This window comes from Rhamphochromis sp. 'chilingali' (assembly GCF_963969265.1).
Source record: "Rhamphochromis sp. 'chilingali' genome assembly, chromosome: 1".
Taxonomy (NCBI): Eukaryota; Metazoa; Chordata; class Actinopteri; order Cichliformes; family Cichlidae; genus Rhamphochromis; species Rhamphochromis sp. 'chilingali'.
In genome coordinates this window covers 62,844,307-62,867,544 of record NC_137929.1, presented here as the reverse complement: position 1 = coordinate 62,867,544, position 23,238 = coordinate 62,844,307, and the positions used below count along the sequence as shown (strand labels likewise).

At 41.7% G+C, this 23,238-nt stretch overlaps 1 protein-coding gene and 2 long non-coding RNA genes across 3 annotated transcripts; 2 read left to right on the top strand and 1 right to left on the bottom strand.

The window, feature by feature from the left end:
- Window positions 1-3,000: 3,000 nt before the first annotated feature.
- On the bottom strand, window positions 3,001-9,193 carry LOC308394935. Its single transcript, XR_013971318.1, has 3 exons — window positions 8,651-9,193; window positions 5,131-5,240; window positions 3,001-3,765 (listed from the first exon to the last, which is right to left on the bottom strand). It is a non-coding gene; the product is annotated as an uncharacterized lncRNA (long non-coding RNA).
- Window positions 9,194-11,977: 2,784 nt separating this feature from the next.
- Window positions 11,978-13,582, top strand: LOC308394950. The gene is made up of 4 exons (XR_013971321.1): window positions 11,978-12,059; window positions 12,488-12,566; window positions 12,998-13,066; window positions 13,230-13,582. It is a non-coding gene; the product is annotated as an uncharacterized lncRNA (long non-coding RNA).
- A 114-nt stretch (window positions 13,583-13,696) lies between these two features.
- Window positions 13,697-18,479, top strand: LOC308394696 (uncharacterized protein). The gene is made up of 11 exons (XM_080879134.1): window positions 13,697-13,820; window positions 14,039-14,271; window positions 14,369-14,547; window positions 14,643-14,736; window positions 15,112-15,468; window positions 15,564-15,681; window positions 15,756-15,847; window positions 15,949-16,063; window positions 17,540-17,707; window positions 17,833-17,988; window positions 18,226-18,479. The coding sequence occupies exons 1-11, from the start codon at window positions 13,712-13,714 to the stop codon at window positions 18,435-18,437; spliced, it is 1,833 nt and encodes a 610-aa protein (XP_080735260.1). The 5' UTR covers window positions 13,697-13,711; the 3' UTR covers window positions 18,438-18,479.
- Window positions 18,480-23,238: the final 4,759 nt, after the last annotated feature.

Here is a 23,238-nt window from a genome sequence, read left to right as displayed (position 1 = left end):
GTTTTTAACTGTCATTTTAGCTTGTGCGGCTAATATTCAGGTGCGCTTTGTAGTCCGGGAAATACGGTAAGTAAAAGTAGTCACCTGTGATCTTTAAAATGGTTCTGATGTGTGCTGCTGTTTTTAACTTTCAACATTTCTTTGCTGCCACTGTGAATAAGATTGTGTTCTTTGCTTAATTGAATAAAGGTTACACAGCCTCACTGGTTCATCTTCTGGTACAAACTGGTATTACATGGAAGTACAGCCCAAAACCAGTTTAGCTTGAGTTTCTTTTTTTCTGGACATAACGTCACGGCAGGTGTTGTTTCAAAGCTGGTGGACAGATTTAGTTCATTTTTGAGGTTTTTAGAGCAACTGCTGTGAAAATATTTGTAGTTTTGGGAGAAAATGATTTAAGAGAAGATTTTACCTCAGCAAAAGATTAAATATGAATGAAGGATTGAAATTGCATATGCATATCTATACATGCAGCTTCCTAAATGTAACATTCAGGATTTTTCACTGCAGCCCCAGAAATCAGAGATGCCTCAAATCCAAGTGTGGCATCAGCTGACACTCTTTACAGGAGATTCCATCTGAACTCTGTGGAGCCTGATCTCAAGGTTTTTAAGTCTGACCCTGAAACCAGAAGAGGATCTTTCTCTCTCTTCAGATTCATTGTGATCCAGTGATTTCAGTCCTGCATGATCAGGCTGATGTTTGCATAGAGCAGATAATGAAGTGAAGGTTTTTGCACATTGGTAACAGTGAAACAGTTTATTTACAGTGTGAAATCGTTTGTGTTCGGAGTATGAACTGAGATTCCTGAAGCTCTTGTCACACTGGTCACAGCTGAAGTTCACTTCCATGTGTGTACGTTCATGTTTGTTACGATGACCTGATTGTAAGAAGCTTTTGTCACAGTGTCTGCACTTGTATGGTGTCGCTCCTGCAGTGGTGAAGGATGACCCACACTGGTCACAGATGTGCTTTTTGACCCCACTGTGGAAGAGGTCATGTAGTTTTAATGTACTTGGTGTGTGGAAGCCCCTCCCACATTCTTTGCAGTAGTTCATTTTGTCTCCAGGGTGGCTACGTTGATGTGGTTTTAGGTCCCATTCGTGATTGGAGGTTTTTCCACAAAGGTTAAAGAGAAACGCTTGCCCACCACCACAGTGACGACAGGGTTGAGAAATGGATCAGTGTGCTTTGCTCCACTTCTAAACAAAGACATTGTAAGTCAGGGAATTCCTTCAACATTTTTATCCTGAACGTCGCCTGAAATAAAAAGCATCTCTGCCAACGTCCAATTAAATTTTACAGTTTACACTATAAAACTCGGATTACTTCTTCATTTTTCCAAACAATCAGGTTAAAATTACAAGATAAAAAATCAATACATCCTCACAGTAACTGCACTTCTAGAGTTACTTTCTGGAGTGGATCTGTTGGTGTTTTTTCAGCTGATTTGGAGCTTTAAAAGTCTTCTCACACAGGTCATTTATAAGGTCTCTCCTCAATGTGTTGTTGTAACTGTGCATCTGTTGTAAACAGTTTCCCACACTGATCACAGCAGGAAACATCAATTCCAGTGTGAATCCGTAAGTGAATATTTCGGTACTGTTTGTCACTGAAACTTTTTCCACAAAAGTCGCAGCTGTATGCGTTAATTCCAGAGCCTTACCACACAACTCACAGTTGTGTGCTTTAAATCAACTGTGGATCAGTTGGTGTTTTTTTAAGGTTCCAGACTGGGTAAAAGACTTTCCACACAACTCACAGCTGTAAGGTTTAAATCCACTGTGGATGAGTTGGTGCATTTTTAAGTTTCCACCCTCGGTAAAAGACTTTCCACACAAGTCACAGCTGTACGCTTTAACTCCACTGTGGAGGAGTTGGTGTCTTTTTAAGTTTCCAGCCTGGGTAAAAAACTTTCCACACAACTCACAGCTGTAAGGTTTAAATCCACTGTGGATGAGTTGGTGTGTTTTTAAGCTTCCACCCCCGGTAAAAGACTTTCCACACAAGTCACAGCTGTACGCTTTAACTCCACTGTGGATGAGTTGGTGTGTTTTCAAGCTTCCAGCCTCGGTAAAAGACTTTCCACACAAGTCACAGCTATACGCTTTAACTCCACTGTGGATGAGTTGGTGTGTTTTTAAGTTTCCAGCCTGGGTAAAAGACTTTCCACACAAGTCACAGCTGTAAGGTTTAACTCCACTGTGGATGACTTGGTGTCTTTTTAAGTCTCCAGCCCGGGTAAAAGACTTTCCACACAAGTCACAGATGTACGCTTTAACTCCACTGTGGAAGAGTTGGTGAGTTTTTAAGTATCCAGCCCGGGTAAAATACTTTCCACACAAGTCACAGCTGTACGCTTTAACTCCACTGTGGAAGAGTTGGTGAGTTTTTAAGTCTCCAGCCCGGGTAAAATACTTCCCACACTCATCACAGCTGTAGGTTTTCTCTCCCTTTCTTCTGTGAGGTTTGTCGGCCTCCTGAGAGCGCTGACTTCTTGCTCCATGTTGGTCCTGCAGTGACAGAGATACAAATAGAGGCAGTGAGTGAAATGCAGTCGTGGAACAAACTGAAACTCCCTCCATTGGTGGAATCAAACATGTCAACAAACACATTGTTGGTGTGTTTCCACCACCTTCTGGTGGCAGTATCACATTACAATGATGTGCTACAATGAGAGTTGTAATGAAAATGACATTATTGAAGAAATATTGATCAGCAGAGAAAATCTTTTACGCATAAGAAATTTCAAGTTCAACTGATGATATTGTTGTTTCAATGTGTGCTTATAAAATATGATCTTTGTATTTTCTTGTGACTTCTGTGGTTTCTGATTCGAATGTAGATTCTGTATATGTGACACCGGTGCGGAAAGGCTGAGTTTTATCTTTCTCTTATCTTCTTTCCACAGGTGATTTGTGTTTTTTAAAGGAAGGAAACCTTCCTCAAAACAGGCAGAGCAATGGAGCCGCCGAGGGAAAAGCACACGAAACAAAACTGTAGAATTAAAAATATAATTTATTATGTTTAAATAGTTAAAAATATAAAATGAATTAAAACAACCTTGGCCAAGGGAAGACACAATAAAAATCAATAACACACAACATTAAAAGTCCAGTGGAATCCACCACGGCCTAAAAGTCACAGAAAACTAAGAGGTCCAGCGTAGTATTAAAAGAGGGAAACCCAGCGGAGTCCTCGCCTTCCTCCCCGCATTCCACGTCCTGGTGCACTGAAGAAAGGGAGGGAGCGGCAGTCACTATTCCTTTGGCAGTTTACTTTATAAAAAGGATAAGTCAAAGACTTACCCGGGTGGGCAGAGCTCTCAACTCCGCCCGCCGCTTCCTCAAACTGCAATCGGCACCGCGGTCTCACTGCTTCTGTTCTCCCGCAGTGCACGAGCTGGCTCTTGTCGTTATTGCCACCAGACTGCCGCTACGCGTCCCTAGTCGCTGGTCATCTGCCTTTTTTTCCTCTGATCGTTTCCCCTTTCCAGTCGCTGGTAATCTCTCTTCCCAGTCGCTGGTCGTCTGCTCCATCTGATCATCTCTACTCTCTGATCGTCTCTCGCTCTCCCCTCTGATCGTCTGTGTCTTTCCTCTGTCTGTCTCGCATTCTCCGTGTTACATTTTCGTTGAACACCGGCTCCAAACCTCTTATGTGTCCTTGAGCACTCTGTAAATTACCTTTTCTTTTCTCTCAGGTGTGTCCAATTAGTAAAAACGGGGGAAAAGGCGGAGTCTCTCCAGGACAATTTGCCGGCAACTAAAACATACAAACTAAATAAAACACTGCACAAAAATATAACCAATGCATGCAATATAAAAAATAAATATGTACACTTCACATTAAAATACAGCACAGCAAAACAACGTCCGTCCTTCCCTGGATGACATATATATGGATGAGCCCAGGATGCAAAAGATAAACCTGCTGTTATCATGTTTTTAAAAACACACCAGCTTTCAGTAATATTGTAACTAGCGATGCAACGACACCCATTTTTCCAAACCGATACGATACCGATACTTGGATCTGAGTACTTGCAGATATTGAGTACAAAAACCGATACTTCTACCACACACAAGTTAAACTTAACCAGTAGTAAAGAAACGACCCCAGACAACTCTTTAACACAAACGAAACGTTTACTGAACACATCACAACACTTCCCTTTTTTAAACTCAAATAATATTCCAATTCCTTAACCAAATGAAATACACTGTACTGTATAAATGAAATAATTCCCTTTCAAATTATATTACACAACCCAACTTATGTTATCACCTTTTGGTAAGTGACTCACTAATATACACTCCAAAACACGTTATATAAATCCACTAAACACACAATATTCACACATGGGCCCCACACACACTCACATTCACACTTGTTGCAGGCCTGTTTGCTGCTCACGCCAGATGATGGAGAAAAATCCTCTTCTCCCCAGTAAGAGCACAAAAGTCTGACTTACAGTTCCGTTGCTCGGTAGGTCGCCGTTCACCAGTCCCACACTAAATCCACTCCACGGTGGTGCGACCGTTGAAACAAAAAGTCACTTCACCCACACTCTGTTGCGAAGCTCTCACACGGTTAGCTTTCTAGTCACACACTCTTTTGTGCTAGTTAACCTCAGTAAAACTAGCCGAGTCTCTCACTTTGGTTCAGCTAACCTCGTGCATCTCTCTATGCCGTTCTCTTCTCCTCCTCCATTGCAACAGATACACAGGTCCCGTTTTATGCTACCTTCACGGGCCTCCAGAAAATTAGAACTCTGAACAATATTTAAACTCCATTCAGAGTTACATACCATAAAATAATACTTTATGATTAACATAACAGTTTGATTGCTCTAATTACCTGTATTTACCTTGAGACATATTACAGGGCAAATTACATTCTGGGTACAGTTACATCACATAACATCAACTGTGAACACCTTATGTTACCGTGGCGTTTAAGTCCATGGGAATTATGAGTATCTACTCCCAAATTCCCATCCGGGCTACATTATTATCGGTTCATGGTATCGCTTAACTTTTACAAGTATGAGTACACACACATTTTACAGTATCGGCCCCGATACCAGTATCGGTGCATCCCTAATTGTAACTGTGATATTTTTCTCACCTTTTGTGTTGAAGTCATTGATTGTTTCCTCTGTAGTGGCTGAGCTGAGTCCAAATGGATGAAATTGTTCCTCCGTTGCACCACCAGACTCTTCTCCTCCTGTTAATCACCTGGGGGACACACGCACAGCAGGATTTGTAAAAAGAGTTTTGATAAACACAATGCTGGACAGCAATGCTGTCATGTACACAAATACTGTACAACAGCTTCTTGCCATTTTTTGTTTCTTTTTATAATATAATATATAATAAGGCAATGACTTTCTGCAAACAGTATTTCTTATAACTCAGCAGTATACTGCATCATAAAACAATATCATTCATTCACAACAAGTCAGCAGTTTAATGTAATGCAAATCAGTTTAACTAATGGAATAGTTGTCAGCTTCTTCTAATTCAGGAGAATGATGCAAACTAAAACTACATAATAATTCACAATCTTTAATTAGGGGTATAACATGGCATAAAATAATATTATAATCTAACACTGTATAACTGATTTCAATTGAAAGCCTGCGTGCGCTAGTACCTCTTGCCACGAGTTCCCAGAATTCGTTGCGGTTTTACCCCTGAGTGACGTCACATTTTCAATCTCTATTGGGCTTTGGAGCGTGATGTCACGGGGGTGGGCGTGGAAAGGATTTTGGCCCGATCCGCCATTTTGGGAGTCTAGCGCAAGTGAAAAGGGAGCGAAGTCACACACAACAGCCATGGTTCGTATTTGCTGTGTGGTCAGCTGCAATGTTCGATCACACAACCGGCAAGAGAATAAGCTTGAAAATGGTTTATCTTTTCATTCTTTCCCAACCTGGAAGCAACACGAGGCAGCTCGTGTATCGATGTTAGCAAAAAACTCAGGCGTCTAGCCTGGAGAGCAGCTGTGAGACGAGCTGACGTTCTCTTCCATCTCCAAATATCTGTTGGTGCTCCAGACATTTTCATTCCGGTAAGTTCTAATAATAATAATAATGGATTGGATTTATATAGCGCTTTTCTAGGCACCCAAAGCGCTTTACAATACCACTATTCATTCACTCTCACATTCATACACTGGTGGAGGCAGCTACAGTTGTAGCCACAGCTGCCCTGGGGCAGACTGACAGAAGCGAGGCTGCCATATCGCGCCATCGGCCCCTCTGGCCAACACCAGTAGGCAATATGTTCATATCACTCTTTATAGCCTATTAGTTTTATTTTCTATGCGCTCTGAGCTCATAGCAAATTAGAACAAACATCCTACTGAGTGATTTTGCAGAACTACCTTCTATTTATAGAGTTGCTAATTATTTGGCATTATTGCAGCAAACCAGCCGATGAAATGGATGAAACATCATGACTGAGTTCCAGTGCTACACAAGGGACCTGCTTCAAACATACCACCATGCCAATCAGATTACTTCTTCCATGTGAGGGTGAAGAGGTGACCCTTCAGGATAAGATGGTGAAGGTTTGCTGCGTTTGGTGAACAGTGTGATAATAAAACCAGGGAAGAATGAAACCCGCTCCTGTTAAATACTCTTAAGTCTTGTGCTGTTAAATTTGCTGTATTTTTTCAAAAGATACAGTAAATAAACTAATGTTAGTAGTGAATGATATCATGTAAACACTCATGATTTTGTGTAAACATTTTGTCATTTGTAAACTATAAATGACATGGATTCTACATTGTAACTGATGTGATGTTCTATAAAGTGGTTTTAATTAAAAAAAAAAAAGAGGCAAAAATTAGTTTGTTTCTTTATTCAACTTTTGAACAGTGGGACTCAGTCAGTATATATTCAGTAAATGCAAATTATTTACACGGCAGTGCACTACAGGCATAAATCTAGACCCCTAGATAAAACATGATGGGTCATTCCCACAACCCACAGCTTTACTGTGTTCCAGCAAAGTATCCAATAGCAGTGACAACTCCTCCACAGTAGCAGGTGGGATTTTTCTGCTTTGAGGACGGCTCCTTTTACCTGTCACTACAGATGGTCTGTTTATGTTTTGATCAAGAGCCTTTTTTTGGGCAGCTGAAGAGGAGAAGTCCATCTTATGGCCAACCTCTGGCTGTATCTTGGTCATATTACCCAGCAAAACCCAGTATGCAGGTTCATCTGTAACAGTCCTTGTGCCACAGATCAACACTGCTGCTTCTACATTAAACAGAAGAGCAGCGACATGGCTGCAGGTCTCTGCGACTCCGGCCATACAGCTGCAGTGGGCGGCTTCAACCTTCCCTGTGATGCTCACAGTGACCCATGGCTGCGATGCTGGTTCATTCAGTCTTTGGGAGTGCAGGACCTGAAACACACACAGACAAAGTTCATTTAAAGACAAGAACTAATGAGCCAAGGCCGACGTAAATGTGTTTAATCTACTTTATCATAAATGTAACAAAGTGTTTAGAAAGTTAGCACAAACATGTAATTTTTCATTTCTTTATGTGTCCATCTATAGAACGCTGCATGTTATATTCTAAATCTGTCTGCTCTCTGTCAGAAACCTGCCTGCAGAAAATGAACCTAAAGTATGTAATGCAAGGATGTCATCACTTTAGAGATGGAGAAAGCATAAAGTGACAATTATGAATCACTTAATATAATAAGGAGATTCTGCAGGTCATTGATCAAAGTATAAAACTAAAATAAAATGTATTTTTAGTGACACAGGATACAAACATGGAAGCAAGATGTATAATTAGAATTATTTATAATAAATATGAATAGTGCAATTTCTTTAACCATAAAGAATAACAATCCTTCAGGACAATGTCACATCAATGCACTGAACTCACTATGTTATCCCTCTAACAGCCTCCACATGTTCTCACTGTAATTTCCCCTCATGAATGAATTTATGCTGCACTAATCTGAATGTTTGCAGGGAAATCAAACGCGTTTCACTCGCAGTACTCGAGCTGACTTACCTTTGTTTGAATGACGACTTGTACGCGCTGACTCCACAGACAAGGTCCGAAAATATGTCAGGCTACGTCAGTAGCGGTTGGTCTTCAGGGTTTCTACTCCACGGCCGTATTTCATACGGGTCCACATTTCCAATGCACGCTATTTTCTGCAAGTACCGCCGCTTCGCCTCTGGACGCAATCGGTCTCTAGACAGTTCATTCTCTTTTAAGCTGCTTTTAAGCATCTTTCTTGTAGTCGTCGTTCCAACACAGTGTGTTTGTTTTGATTCGTAGACCCCGAAAACGACGCTGCGCTCCCACAATGCTTTGTGGCGTGACGTCAACTCCAAAGCCCTATGAAGTCCTAAAGGCTGATTGCCCTCCCCCACGCTTGTACCCGTGGCTTCCTGTCCTAAGGGTTGGCTCTTCTCCTGCCCTGCACCCTTTGTTCATATTCAAAGACTATTTTTCTGTATGTATTCTTATCCCATAGCAACCGCCAGATTATAATGTTGCAGACAATCACAAACTCTACAGTCTGTCTAACTCCAGTGTATACCAAGCAATCTATTATTCTTAACAGCAACAACATAAACTGAACCCACATTAAAGTTGGCTCGGTGATTACCTTTAGATGAGCCCACAAACCGAGAGAAACTCCGTGATGAAGCTGAAAGTCTTAAGAAACAGATCAGGGAGCAGAGACCCACGTGGTTCACGCTGATCTCGGCTACGATCCAGGACACAAGGGTGTGCAGATCGATGCAGAAATTAATTTCAACGTTGGCAGTGGTATATGTTCCTGTAAGTTTACTACTTTACTCCCGTTTCATGAAAAAGCAGCTCTCTCTGCTCGACTCCTCTCCTGCACACACACTTTGCTCCGCCTCCTTTTCCGGCTCTGCTGTGATTTGTTGCTGTGCGGTCACGTGACTAAGCAGACCAACGTAACCATGTGGGGTGTTATTTCAAAAGTAGCGCCTATCTCCTTTTCCTAAGCTCTTTTTCTTGCCCTCGATGGAAACGTCATCGTGGGAAGGAGATTTGCTAAGGACTCAGGGAAAGAGAGGACCGGTGCTGAGAATTGGAACAGCTTTAGGCTGTATCCCAATTCAGGTTCTGCAGCCCTAAAGTACGCAGCCTTAACGGTCCACAAGGGCCGCGTACTCAAAGACCGCTAAGGCCGGAAGTGCGAGGCTTGTGAAATGCCGGTCGAGCTCCGTCTCGCTGCCCAGGTTGCCTAGCAACCTTTATACTAACCGCTGGAAACGTTTCATACAGCTTTGTTTGAGAGAAATGAAGGAGAACATGTTTTGTTCATTTGTTTGTTTGTTTCTACACGAGCTTTGTGTGATTTAATAAGTATCTGAGGCTGAGACCACATGACTGTAAAACATGATTGTTGGGCTTCATTTCTGTACTGAACAGTCATTTTAAGATTAGCTAGTAAATAACAATTAGCTAATGTTGTTTATGAGACTAAAGTCAGTGTAAATATGATATGGCCAATATTATAGTTATTATATTAATCATTATTAGTTATTACAGCAGTGAACTTGAACAATTCACGTGAACAATTCACTTTTATTGTCACATCACATGTGCAGGTACACTGGTACAGCACATGTGAGTGAACTCTGTGTCAAACACTGAGCTTCAGTAAAGATTCAAGTTTCAGTTATTTATATTTCCCATCACCATAAATCTTCACTCAAAGACAAGAATCTTTTACGGTGTATAAATACGTATAGATGTATCATATGTAAGAGACAAATATTGTTCATTTAATTTGTTGGCATTACTAAATTTGGCTCAATGCTTACATATATGTGTAAACAGCAAATGTAGGAGCTGTGATAACTGTTTCTGATAAAATGAAGAGTAGACTGATATATGAAATATTCCTTTATTGGGTGAGAAAATCAGACCATGTCATAACTGCTTTAAGTCATACAGAATAGATATCAGAGCCTTAAACATGCTGACTTCTGCTAAATGGGTCAAACTGGGCAGAAAGTCTACAAACACATAACATCCTTATAGAATATGATGTAACATTATAGAAAACCCACAAAACGCTACGTCCAGATGAACAGATTCAACTTTTGGAGATTTACTTTGCTGGATGATTGAGAATGCATCAAGACGAAATATTGTTTGGTCTGGGTCTAAACAGAGTGCATTGTGTGCATAGCTGGATTGGCCATCGGACATACCGGGCATTTGCCCGGTGGGCCGCTGGCGATTTTTTGTCTTTATGGGCCGATGGATTTTTTTTATTTTTAGGAAGGGTATAGATAATGAAAGGTGTTGGATTGGCCAATTGGTCATGATCGACTCTGGGCTGGACCAATTACAGCCGAGGAGGCCGGATGCACCCTCCCCCTTGTTTAGCAATCACGTGATTTTCGCGCATTGCATGCCGGGAACTCGTGGCAAAACAATCCAAGTACCGCATCAAATGCAAGCGTTTGCAGCGCCGCAAAATGTTCATTCTCCGGTTCCAATACCTTCTTTTTTTTTTCTTTGCCGCACAAAAAAGGAATGTACAAAACAAAAGGAGAACAATGCCGGTCCGTACAAAGACAGACTCGACGAAAAGACAAAGAAAAGATACGAGGAAAAAAATCAAAGGAGTGAAAGTGTCAGACCCTTACGAGCACACAGAGGGACAAAAGACATTAGCGTGCTGCCCAACTTTCACCACGCTCAGATTTATAATTATACGGTTCTTGGAGTGAGTGCATACACTCATGAAGTTTAGTAACTTCAGGTCACTGTAACAAGCCCAGGTACAGTTTACCGACGGATGGGTGCAGGACCTTGAAATGCACCGTGTAGAACGAAAGACCATCGTACGAACAAAGGTAAGTTTACCAGTCTCACAAATCGTCGTCATAAATACACATTCGTTAACCGTTTATTAATATAACCTTTGAGCTCAACGGTAATTAATTAGTGGAAATAATCTCTGGTAGCATTACAGAAATGTAGCAGTGACAATGCAACCCGTTCTCACTCCCGACGCGTAAAATAATGACGATTTGTCACGTCCCTTAACTTCTCATGCTGACGCCTAAGGTACTGTAACGTTGGGTTGTGTTGTGTGGTTGAGAAGAGGCGGCAAAACACCTAGCAGGCTATGCGGAAGGATACACACCCACACTGGTATCAGTAATCCACGGTGGTTCTTTAATACGCATTCTTCAGCAACCATATAAAAGCCCGGCTGAACGGCTGCGGCTCAACAACAAAATGCCCAGCGTTCATACAACCCAAGCGTTGCAAACAAAACAAAAAAAGGGTCTGGAAAAGAAAACATAAGTCCGTCCCTCGTTAAGCACGAGCGTGAAGGCACGTGTCCTCATAATCCCAGAGCGAGAGAGAGAGCGAGAGCAGTGGCACACACTGATGACACCATCAACCCTCGACTTGGGTGTCTTAAAGGGACACCACACCATAACGGCTGTTACAGTACCCTTCCACGTTTTTATGTGATGCTGTGGGTTGTCAATTCATTCCAATATGAACCCGCTCACGGCGATCAGAGACGCTTCGAGCAGAGGCGCCAGCCATCCATTTACTCCAATAATAACCCCGTCACGGCGAAACATGACGCTGTGAAGCACAATCTAACTGGAGAACCGGGGACCCTCTCCGCCAACGGGTTTTTCTCCCTTATTTAATGCTTTCTTGTAATGACATCGTTAACATTTCTCAACAAAAACACGTGAAAGTATCACTGATAATTCAACAATAAAATCGCTTCATGTTGTGGCCATCACACAGTGTTTTCCAAACTGATTCACGATCTGAAAGTGCGCAGATTTAACGTACATAATCCTTTGTTAGGTTTATTATTTTCATTTCACACGTAAAACACATTTATAGATTCATTCACCACTCCTGTTAGTTTTGGATGTCGCTCAGCTCCAACCAATCAGACGCAACCTGTGTAAGCAAAGGCTGATGGGAGAACGGAGAGACCCATTTATAAGAATAAGAAAATGAGGCGGAACTGATTGATTCTAATGCAGGTATGTAAAAAATACATATATTTAAAGTAATACCTTGATGTGTGTTTCAAAGTTTGTTTTTTCATAAAAGCTTCAAACAAACAGGTGACTGAGCTCGGAAACGGTGTAATGTATTTAAAAATGGCTACAGCTACCGTCAGCATGCTTGCTAGGTAACGACTACACGTGGCTACTGCAGCATTAGCCATTTAATCCAACGATGATGGATTAAATCTATTACAAACGTTAAAGGACTTGTGTGCTGCAAAATACCCTCACATGGTGCGTAAAGCAGTTTTTGCGCTAAGAGTTCTGCTAGCGCTTTACAAACTGATGATGCTAACGTTAATTGCTAACGTTAACTGGAGCGCCAAGACTGAAAATCATTTGAGTTGCGTTAGTTATGTGTTTATGTCACTGAGTTCTGCAAAAATCTCTTTCCTCTTTAGCTTGAAAATGAGTGATTCAGAGGATCCCGAGCTGGAGGAAGAGCTTCAGGCTGCTGACGAACTCCTTCAAGATATGCAGGTAACATTTTTAGTGGAAACAGTTGTTAAAGAGGGAACACGCTTGTCTAATATTTTGTACGGAGTAAACGTTATGTTATTTGAATTTATTTTTAAAGTTTATGTCAAATTAAGTTGGTTAACTTAAGATGTTTGATAATCTTTGCTTTAATCATAGACTGTATTTTAGGTGTTCCCTTTTTTCCTTGTTAATTGCGTAGAATGATGCACGGAGTGAACCTCAGCCAAGACCAGTGCGCTGGAAAAAACGTGACAGACAGGGAGCTTTTATTCCTCAAAGACCATCAACCAGTCGAAGTACTAGTTGCATGCCACGTGATCAGTGTTCACGCAACCATTGATTTTATCTCACAACTTGTTTTCACCAAAGAATTTCAGTAAGTAAATATTCTTCATTCCCCCCCCCCCCCCCCCCCCCCCCCCCCTCTTCAGTGTCCAGAGAGCAGCATCAATGTCCACGTGAAGAACCTAGTTATGTTGCCAGTGTCAACCCAACAAAAGGTACTTTACCTTCTTGTATATATTGTGATTTCTGTTTACTTTTATATTTGTTGTTATAGTTGAGTTAGGCAGGGCTTTTGTGGAGTCCTAAGAAACATACTGCCTAGAGTGTTTTTCACTTTGTGGAAGAGTTTCTTCCTTTCTTTATTTTTTTTTCTGTTAGTGTATGGAACTGAGGTGCTTCGTCAGGAGCTCCTTCAGTTGTTGGAGGATGGAGAAGAGGACGCAGCCATGACTTGTGAGACGTCGTGTGAGTCAGCTGCTACTCACTGGGCGATCAGAAATATGGTGTCCTCGCAAAAGTGGAAAGAGGCCAGGCCTTGTCTTATAGACAATATGTTAGCTACTCTGGATCCACAGTCACACCGTGTGTGTCAGTGTGGCAAACAAGTAGTTGTGAGGTGTCTGGACTGCCTGCCTCTTCCATTCCTTTGTGCTGACTGTGATATTGCAGTTCACACACGCTTTGTCCTGCACAACAGAGAGGCAGTAACAGGAGGGTTTTTGCAGCCTTCATCAGAGCCAATAGGTACGGTTTTTAAGTCTTATGCATTTCTTGCTATGTACTATGAGTGGGTGCTGTTATTGTATATTTATTGTGTATCAGTTAATTTCTAATTCTTTTTATATATATTGTGTGTTTTAATGTTAGTTTGGCTGTTGCCTGTGCAAAGGCCAGACCATGTGTGTGACTGCCCAGCAGGTAACGTTGAGGTTTCACCCGGTGCAATTGTGGCTCTTGTAACCATAAATGGTAAGTTGCCCTTTTGTCACACACTACATACACAATAGATGTGTTTGGAGGTTTTATTGCAAATTGTGCATTGCTATCTTGGTTTTAATTACCCTCGGCCCGCAGTATATGTGGGCACCTGTCAAAGGTCATTTGGATTTACCAGACCGATTTGAAAACAACATGAAAAAAATGAATGCTTTGAGCCATGACTGAATTTATCCTTATCCTTTCTAAAGGCCGTTATAACCTTGCACTACCAGTGGTGAGCTGCACCAGCTGTGGCCTAATGTGGTCCCCCTCAGTTAAGGACATCCTGGGTAGTGGATATTGGCCTGGCACCTTAAATTTCTGCACCCTGTTTTCAATGGATGTCTTTCAGTCTTTCTATGACATTAAGAAGGCTGCACCAGGGATGTCACTTAAGGCATTTGTCAAAATGCTGGATGAACGAACAGCCCATTTTGGAAGGGTGGGTTTCTAAATTTGCTAAGTTTAAGGAAATTGTGCAAATCAATGTTTATGATGACTGTCCTTGAATATTCTGTTGTATGTCCTCTATGTAAAAGAATGGTCGAATATCAGCTGATGCCTTCAGTAAAAGTTTCTTGGAGTGGAGTGCTGTAAAGTTTGAGGTGGACAGGATGTGCAAGGAGCCATGCTTTAGCTGCCCTGCCTGCACTCCAGACATGCTCGCCGTCTCAGTTGATGGAAACCGCAAGCTTTATCGCTTTCAATCAAATGCAAGGTACGTTATGCATTGTGGACATAAATCAAATATGGATTTGTACAAAAATGTATTTTAATGTTTCTTTTCAAACAACTGTCACTGTGTTCGTTCAGCACTTCAGAGCAGGGGAACTTTGAAGGTGTCTTCATTGAAAAAGATGAGGAAGTTGCTGAGTTTGTGAAATACATCCAGAGACACACAAATCATGTAAGATACACATATGCGTTAATCTTGTTAAAATGATGTTAATGCCGTAACCATATACACATACGTGTGTGTGTGTGTGTGTGTGTGTAGACATATATGGATGGGTCGATATTTTTTTTTTATTTTTCTCTTGGTGTTGTCGTAATACTATTTACTTTACTTTATCTTAATGTGTACTTAATTTTGTCACCATGTGTATTTAAAAAAAACAACATGATTTTTAGTTTGTGTTATCAGTGCTGTCCTGGGGAGATATGAGGTCTCGTGTGACTTAAGGCTAATTCAGCTAATTGTTATGCATTTGTTTTAAAAAGTTTGTCCCTGATAGGGCTTAATCATGCCATGTCTTTTATGTTAAAATCTTTGAGTGTATAGGTCCCGGGGAAAGGGTTGTGCGGATCTTCATCTTGGACTGCAGCAAAGGAGTCGTCCAAAAAGTCCACTGGGAAGTTGGATGAGGAGGGCATGGAAATAGCTGGTTGTCGCCACGGAGTCCTCTTAGCTGCATTGAACATGTTTCGAGGGGAGATCTTTGCTTACCCCCTTTTTCTCCAGAGGAAGTTGGCAGCTAGCGTCCCAGGACATATTACGTTCCTTTGCTCCGATGTGGCCTGTAAATATTTCCCCTATTTAACCAAGGTGGCTCAGCAGTGCCCTGAGCTGAGGAACCTCTTGTCAATGCGTCCTTTTCTCTCCGTCATGCATGCAAAGGCTCACACTTGGAAATGCGAGGTATACTGCAGCTTGTAGTTTTGGATTAGTTTGAGACATTTTGTTATAAGGTTGAATGAATTCAGCAGTCATGTATTGTGACCTCCTTTCTATAGATCAAATGGGGAGGTGCGTTTCAGGATGGGGCCGGTTCAACAGTTGGAGAAGAGGTGGAACAAGTAAACAGTTTCCTGTCTAGGGCGGCCATCACAACGAAGTACATGTCTAAAGCAGGTATGTGTCCATGTCTGAGATTCCACTCAGTCTCCTGCTCATTAATTCTTATTTGTATACTAACTGAAATGCAGGGCGAACAGACATGCTGACCCTCCTGGCTTTGGGGTGGAACAAAAGGAAAGTGGAACAACTGGGCCGCACTTTGAGCCAGCGATATCTAAAGGTCATTTTTTCAACACCCATTTTAATGTGTGTGGTAATGGGGGGGAAACACCAGTACTCTTTTAATGTCAATATGAATGACATTTATGAATGCATTCTTAGATCATAAGGATCCTTAGAGAACAAGTGGAGAGCCTGAATGCGACCAGAAATGAGCTGGGTGTGGATGACGACACGCTGCAGCAATGGGTGGCCGATGTGCAGAAATGGGCTGAAGGTGAGTCTTAATATAATGCACTCGTATATAACAACAGGACCCACCATGGCCTCATTAAAGAACTTAGAGTTAAGATCTTTCTGACAGTGTCAACAAACAATGAAAAATAAGCCTTGTAAAAGCAAATTTATGGCAGAGTTGTTGCGTTTCATCAAATTGGATAGAACCTGGGTTGAAATGATATCGTACTAGTTGGTTTTATAAACCTGAACACCAACATACTTGTTATCTCATGATTATCATGAGATAACAGCACATGAAGGCTCCAGATGTCTTATAATGAATGTCATCAAGTCAGTGATCACAGAGTCCACTGTAGTTTGGTGACTGTTACTCATCCTGTATTCTGATTAATATTCCTCTCACTTAGAAAGTGATCAAACTGATGGCAGCCTTGGAGCGTTGCAGGCACGAATAGAGGAGCTTGTCGTCATCATCAGAGTGCGAACACAAAGTCTTTACAGACAAAATGGTACGTCCCAGTTTCTTTGAAACGGACCGTTTGATACTTAGTTTGTACAGCTTGTGCAGCTACTTTGTAAACAGAATAAAATCAGATCCAGGTTTGTTTAAGCTGGATGTGATTTGTTCTAGCAAACAAATTGATGAGTGTAGATTAAAATGTAACTATATCAGAATCAGAATCAGAATCAGAAAGGGGTTTATTGCCAAATGTTGAGCAGGTTTACAACATTAGGAAATTGCTGCGGTGCTTCAGTGCAAACATACTGTCATAAATTGCGATTAAATGGACATGAAAAAATAAAAGTAGGAATAAGAATTAAAAGTGCTACGTAGAAAGATATGTGCATGAGATATACATGAGATATATACATGAGATAAGAATTAAGAGTGCTCCGTAGAAGGATATATGCATGAGATATACATGAGATATATACATGAGAATAAGAATTAAAAGTGCTGCGTAGAAAGATATATACATGAGTGCAGGTGGTGATCAGTGCCAAACATGGAATGATGCAGTGACACAGCGTAGGGTCATGAGTTAGTGGCGGGGACAGTCATATGGTTATTGTTCATGAGTCCGACAGCAGAGGGGAAGAAACTGTTCTTATGGCGAGAGGTTCTGGTGCGAATGGACCGGAGCCTCCTGCCTGAGGGGAGCAGGTCAAACAGACTGTGTCCAGGGTGAGAAGGGTCAGCTGAGATCCGAGCTGCACGCCGCAGTGTCCTGGAGGTGTACAGGTTCTGCAGCCAATCACCTTCTCAGCAGAGCGCACAACACGCTGCAGTCTCTGTTTGTCCCTGATAGTGGCTCCAGCGTACCACACGGTGATGGAGGAGGTGAGGATGGCTCGATGATTGCAGTGTAGAACTGCATCATCGTCCGTGTTGGCAGGTTGAATTTCTTCAGCTGCCTCAGGAAGTACATCCTCTGCTGGGCTGAGGATGTACTTCCTTCCTTCACATAATATACATTATGTGAAGGTGTGAATTTTTTATGATTATTTACAGATAGCAACAAGAGGCGACACAGAATTCGCAAGGTCATCTTAGTTGAGAAGAAACGCTTGGCGGCTGCTGTTGACGACTACAACAAGCTCGCTGAACCAACAAAGCAAATCGTATCCAGTGATGCCCTCGTGCAGACCGACGTTTGGCCCTGGCAGAGCACAAGTGAACGTAAGCTCTTGATTTATAAATATCCTTTTTAAACAAACTCCCAGTATCTGAGCAGTAGTTGAATGTTTTGTTCTTGAATCATAATATGCTGCTATGTTTTCCCATCTGATGTTGTTAAACTGTAGCTGCTGCTGACCTCCGGACAAAGAGAAAGGTCTTTGAGAAGGTGATGGCTGTGAGGCGCCTGAGAGAGGAGGAGATGATCCTTTGCAGGGAGATGCAGCATCGCTGGACAGTGTTGCGAATGCGTTCTGTGGTGTTGGGGACAATCTCCTCAGACTGTAAGCACTTTATTTATTTATTAATTTTTGATGAATCGATTGAAAATAAGAGCAGATGCTAAAGTCTTACTGGATCTTTTACCTATATCTAGATTGCTAGCTAACACTGCCTTCCCCCTTTTAAAAAAATGTTTAATTACAGCATCCTAATTCCTTGTGTTTATGAGGTGAGGTTTTTTTTTTTGTTTTTGTTTTTTTTTACTTTTCTCATATTTATTTGTTTTGTTCTTTTTACAGCCTCCTTTGTTGGCATGTCAGAGGATGCACAGAAGGGACTCTGTAGCCTGGTTTTAAAAAAACAAAGTGAACTGAAAGCTGAAATGCTCAAAGTAAAGGACGTGTACAAGAGAATCCTCAGCCACCAACCACTCCTGGAAATGGACTCGGAGGAGGAGGACATTCCAGACGATGCCACTGAGAGTGATTTGAGCACTTCTGATGAAGACTGATTGTGTCATCATTGATGTTATGTTTGGTAAAATAAAAAGTTAATCACATCTCTGTTCAATGTGATTTTTCAACAGACATTTTACATTTTGAGAAGAAAAATGGAATTTCCTTGGTGCAGTTGTTTACCCTGAATCATTATTTCCCATCTAATTTAATGACTAGTGTACATGTTCAGATATAACATAATTCTTATAACATAATTTAATTCATGGGATGCTTTCTGGACTGCTCAAATTATCACAAAATTTAAAAGCACCAGGCAGCACACTCACAAGTAAATTTTTTGTTCAGTGTTTTGTCGAAGAAATCAACAAGTACAATTGAGATGTTTGCTGTAGTGATGTGTTTGTTAAGAAGCATGCCAGCACACTGGTGAACTGACAGTCCCAGAATGCACCCGAGCCATTGACTCACCCCAGAGCAAATGAAATTGCTTATCTAGAAAGACAACCGTCATCAAAGAAGAAGTAAAAGAGTAGGAAACAAATGGTAAGGGAAGGTACTGTGGGGTAGGAAAGAAAGGCCAGAGCTGTGCAAAATGACCTCCAGCAGGCCACAAATGTGCACGTCTGCTCAAACGGTCAGAAATGGACTCCATGAGGGTGGTATGAGGGCCTGACGTCCACAGGTGGGGTTGTGCTTACAGCCCAACACCGTGCCAGATGTTTGGCATTTGCCAGACAACACAAAGATTGGCAACTTTGCCACTGGAGCCCTGTGCTCCTCACAGATGAAAGCAGGTTCACACTGAGCACTTGTGACAGTCTGGAGATGCCGTGGAGAACCTTCTGCTTCCTGCAACATCCTCCAGCATGAGTTTGGCAGTGGGTCAGTTTTGGTGTGGGGTGGCATTTCTTTGGGGAGCTGCACAGCCCTCCATGTGTTCGGCAGAGGTAGCCTGACTGCCATTAGGTACTGAGATGAGATCCTCAGACCCCTTGTGAGACCATATGCTGGTGCGGTTGGCCCCGGGTTCCTCCTAATGCAAGACAATCCTAGACCTCATGTCGCTGGAGTGTGTCAGCAGTTCCTGCAAGACGAAGGCATTGATGCTGTGGACTGGCCCGCCCATTCCCCAGACCTGAATCCAATTGAGGACATCTGGGACATCATGTCTCGCTCCATCCACCAACTGCACCACAAAATGTCCAGGAGTGGGCAGATGCTTTAGTCCTGGAGTCTGGGAGGAGATCCATCAGGAGAGCATCTGCCACTTCATCAGGAGCATGCCCAGGTGTTGTAGGGAGGTCATACAGGCATGTGGAGGCCACACAGACTAGTGAGCCTCATTTTGACATGTTTTGAGGACATTACATAAAACCAGATTAATGATTCTGTATTGCATTGATCAAGGAACCAACCCAATAGGAGCTAAAGGAATCCTCTTGACATTACTTCACTCAGTAAGTTTATACTATGTTTAATGTGCATTTTCTTCATCAGTCTAGAACATAACATGTTAGCGCTCCCTGGTCCTTTTTGGAGACAGATCCTGAGACAGCAGGCAGCTATGGAGAACTCGTGTCAGCTGTGGTAATTAAGGAATACTTTGATTTAATATTGATTTCATGACAACTATCCTCAGGCACATATTCCTGGATATATATAATGACATAAGTAAACTCCCATTTTAGAATCATTGCCTTCTTTGATCTGACTTATTGCCTCAGACTTTGGCCCTGTGTCCCCAAAAGTATAGAAAATCCATGACACTGAGTAAGAGGCCTTTATCATGTTATAAGTGAGAGAGTTTGGTGTAACAGTGGTTGAACATGCCAAATCAATCCACAACATACTGCCATTCCCCAGCTGTAACCTGCATATGCATCAAACCAAAATCCAGTATCATAGCCACATGATAGACATAAAGATGAGGTTAAAAGGGTTGTCTCGTTTTGCCAGATAGCTTCATCCCAAAAAAGATAGACATTCTTCAAAAACAAAAGTTTGTGAATATTTGCTTTTTTGCCAGGCCTAAACCAACCTGTTAAACTTATCAAATTATTGTCATAGATACGAACCTATTGATTGAAACAGAATAATCCATTGAAGCCTTCATCATCATCCACAATCACTGTTACTGTTCAGATTATTTTTTATCTCTGTTTTCCTCTAGAATGTTTTGAAAATCAGCATTTGCTGTAAAACTATGAGATGTCGAGTGCAGGGAAGATATTATTGATCGATCAGATTCATGTATGTGTTAGGTACTTAAGCCACAATTAGAGAGTGAAACAGAGACTGACACTGGTTGAAATGTATAGTAAATATTTTATTTTGAACTTTTATGCTGAACTACAAGCTGTGAACTGTGCGATCTCTGCGACCTGTGGTGCCTGGTTTACTGTGTGTAAAACTGCGCAGGTTCCCATCCCACACTTTGCCACTGTCAGGAGAAAAACATAACAAACAACAACGACAACCACACACAAAATAGGACAATTTAGGTTGTGACATATGACAATTTTTTAGGATGAAATATCTTCTATATTCATGTCATGCTTTATACGCCTTCATTGTAATATAAATTAATCAAATCAAGTCAGAGAGTATTAATATATGTAGTAGATGTCAAGCAGGACCACAGCAGCAGCCACGATCCATCGGAACCTGCTGGATGAGAGAGCACAGAAACTCCAGGGAAGAAGTTTAGTTAGTAACATGCATGAACTGCATTACTGAGACATGTATGTTTACAGATGGTGATGAGGAAGAGGGGGAGAGTTTTCAGTAAAAGGAGACGTGACTGCATCTTCAACCAATACTGAGCCTGCATAACCCTGAAAGAGACAGAGAAAGAGGGGGGGACACTAACCCCCAGCAGTCTGGTCCTATTACAGCATAACTAAGGGCTGAGCTGAACCAGCCCTAACTATAAGCTCTATAAATAAGTAAAGTCTTATGCCTACTCTTAAAAGTGTTGACCATGTCCACCTCCAAAACTCATAATGGACTTTGGAGGTGGACAGCTATCAAGCTCCTCACAGAAGAAGACAATTTACTTTAGTCCAAATACATGAATTCAAATTGAGTTGATAACTATTTATCAACAATATGAATGTCTGTTCCCGTCCAACAAAGTTGTTACTACATACCATGTTGAGCAAGGCTTCCACTTGACTTTAACTTCTTCTTTTTCCTGAAAAACATGATATAAACAAACAATTAATTAAGAAAGACATGCAAGTTGCATACAAAAAGGAGCTTATAAACATTTGTGTACTATTGAATGGCTCAATATATTATACAATTAGTTTACAAAAACATAAGAACCACTACAATGCTTGTACTGCCAGCATCGAGTGCATGTCAGCAAAGCAACACTGCTTACATTGTGGCTCACAAGCAAAACTAACTGAAGCAGATGTTACTGAATGGGAAGGAGCACCTCCACATCAATCACTCCTTCTGAGCATGATGTCAGGAGGACTTTAAAGAACGTAAACATCAGGAAGGCAGCACGACCAGGTCGTATCAGGTGGTCTGTTCTTATTTAATGTCCTATTTGGAGTGAAATCCTGACTCAGTGGCTGAATTAGTGTAGATTCATCAAATACAAAAGCTTATGGATATTCAGTCAGGCACAGTTCAAATCCGGGAAGTCCAAAGATGCAAACAAATCTGCACAACAGCAGGCTAAATTACTTACATTTACAACTCTCCTGTCTACTATCTCTTCATATTTGAAAATCTTCTGTGTGCGGTGTTTTCGGCTTTCTGAAAAATAACAAATGAAATATTTACATGAGTTCTGTAAAACTGGAAAAAATGCAAAAATTAAGAAAAAGAAATCTTAACAAACTTAACGAACCTGTCATGTGTTTCGTACATTTACAATACCATAACGTCTAACCTTTCCTTGTCATTTTTTTGTTTGGGACATCCGAGGTGTACACCGTAGAAATTGAGGGAGATGCAGGATGTGGAGATGGAGAGGAGGATGCAGGAGAAAGCAGAGATGAAGAGGAGGATGCAGGAGGAAGCAGAGATGAAGAGGAGGATGCAGGAGGAAGCAGAGACAGAGAGGAATGTGCAGGAGGAAGCAGAGATGAAAAGGAGGATGCAGGAGGAAGCAGAGATGGAGAGGAGGATGCAGGAGGAAGCAGAGATGAAGAGGAGGATGCAGGAGGAAGCAGAGACAGAGAGGAATATGCAGGAGGAAGCAGAGATGAAGAGGAGGATGCAGGAGGAAGCAGAGATGAAGAGGAGGATGCAGGAGGAAGCAGAGATGGAGAGGAGGATGCAGGAGGAAGCAGAGATGGAGAGGAGGATGCAGGAGGAAGCAGAGATGGAGAGGAGGATGCAGGAGGAAGCAGAGATGGAGAGGAGGATGCAGGAGGAAGCAGAGATGAAGAGGAGGATGCAGGAGGAAGCAGAGATGAAGAGGAGGATGCAGGAGGCTGACAGAGGGAAGATGTTGGTACAGGCTCTAAATGAAGAATAAATTCCTGGTTTAGAGCCTCTGGGTCTGGGACTGGTCTAGCATCGACACTGTCAGCAGAGGATGGTCCAGCTGCCGGTGGAGAACTTTTAGCAGGAGGTGAAGCTTGTAATTCTGAAAAATTTTAAATATTAAACATTCATTAAAATGGGTTGAAAAAATGTACAGTACACATAAACACATAATAAGTAGTGATTTGCATGTTTTCAGTTAAGTTTTTACTAAAGATACAACTGGTAAATATTGGCATCAAATAAGTCATCTCACACACTCACTGACCCAAATCATTCAGTACAAGTGCCCTCTAGGGTAGTGTGACATCTGTAGTGCTTTTCTACATTATACATTAATAAATTAAT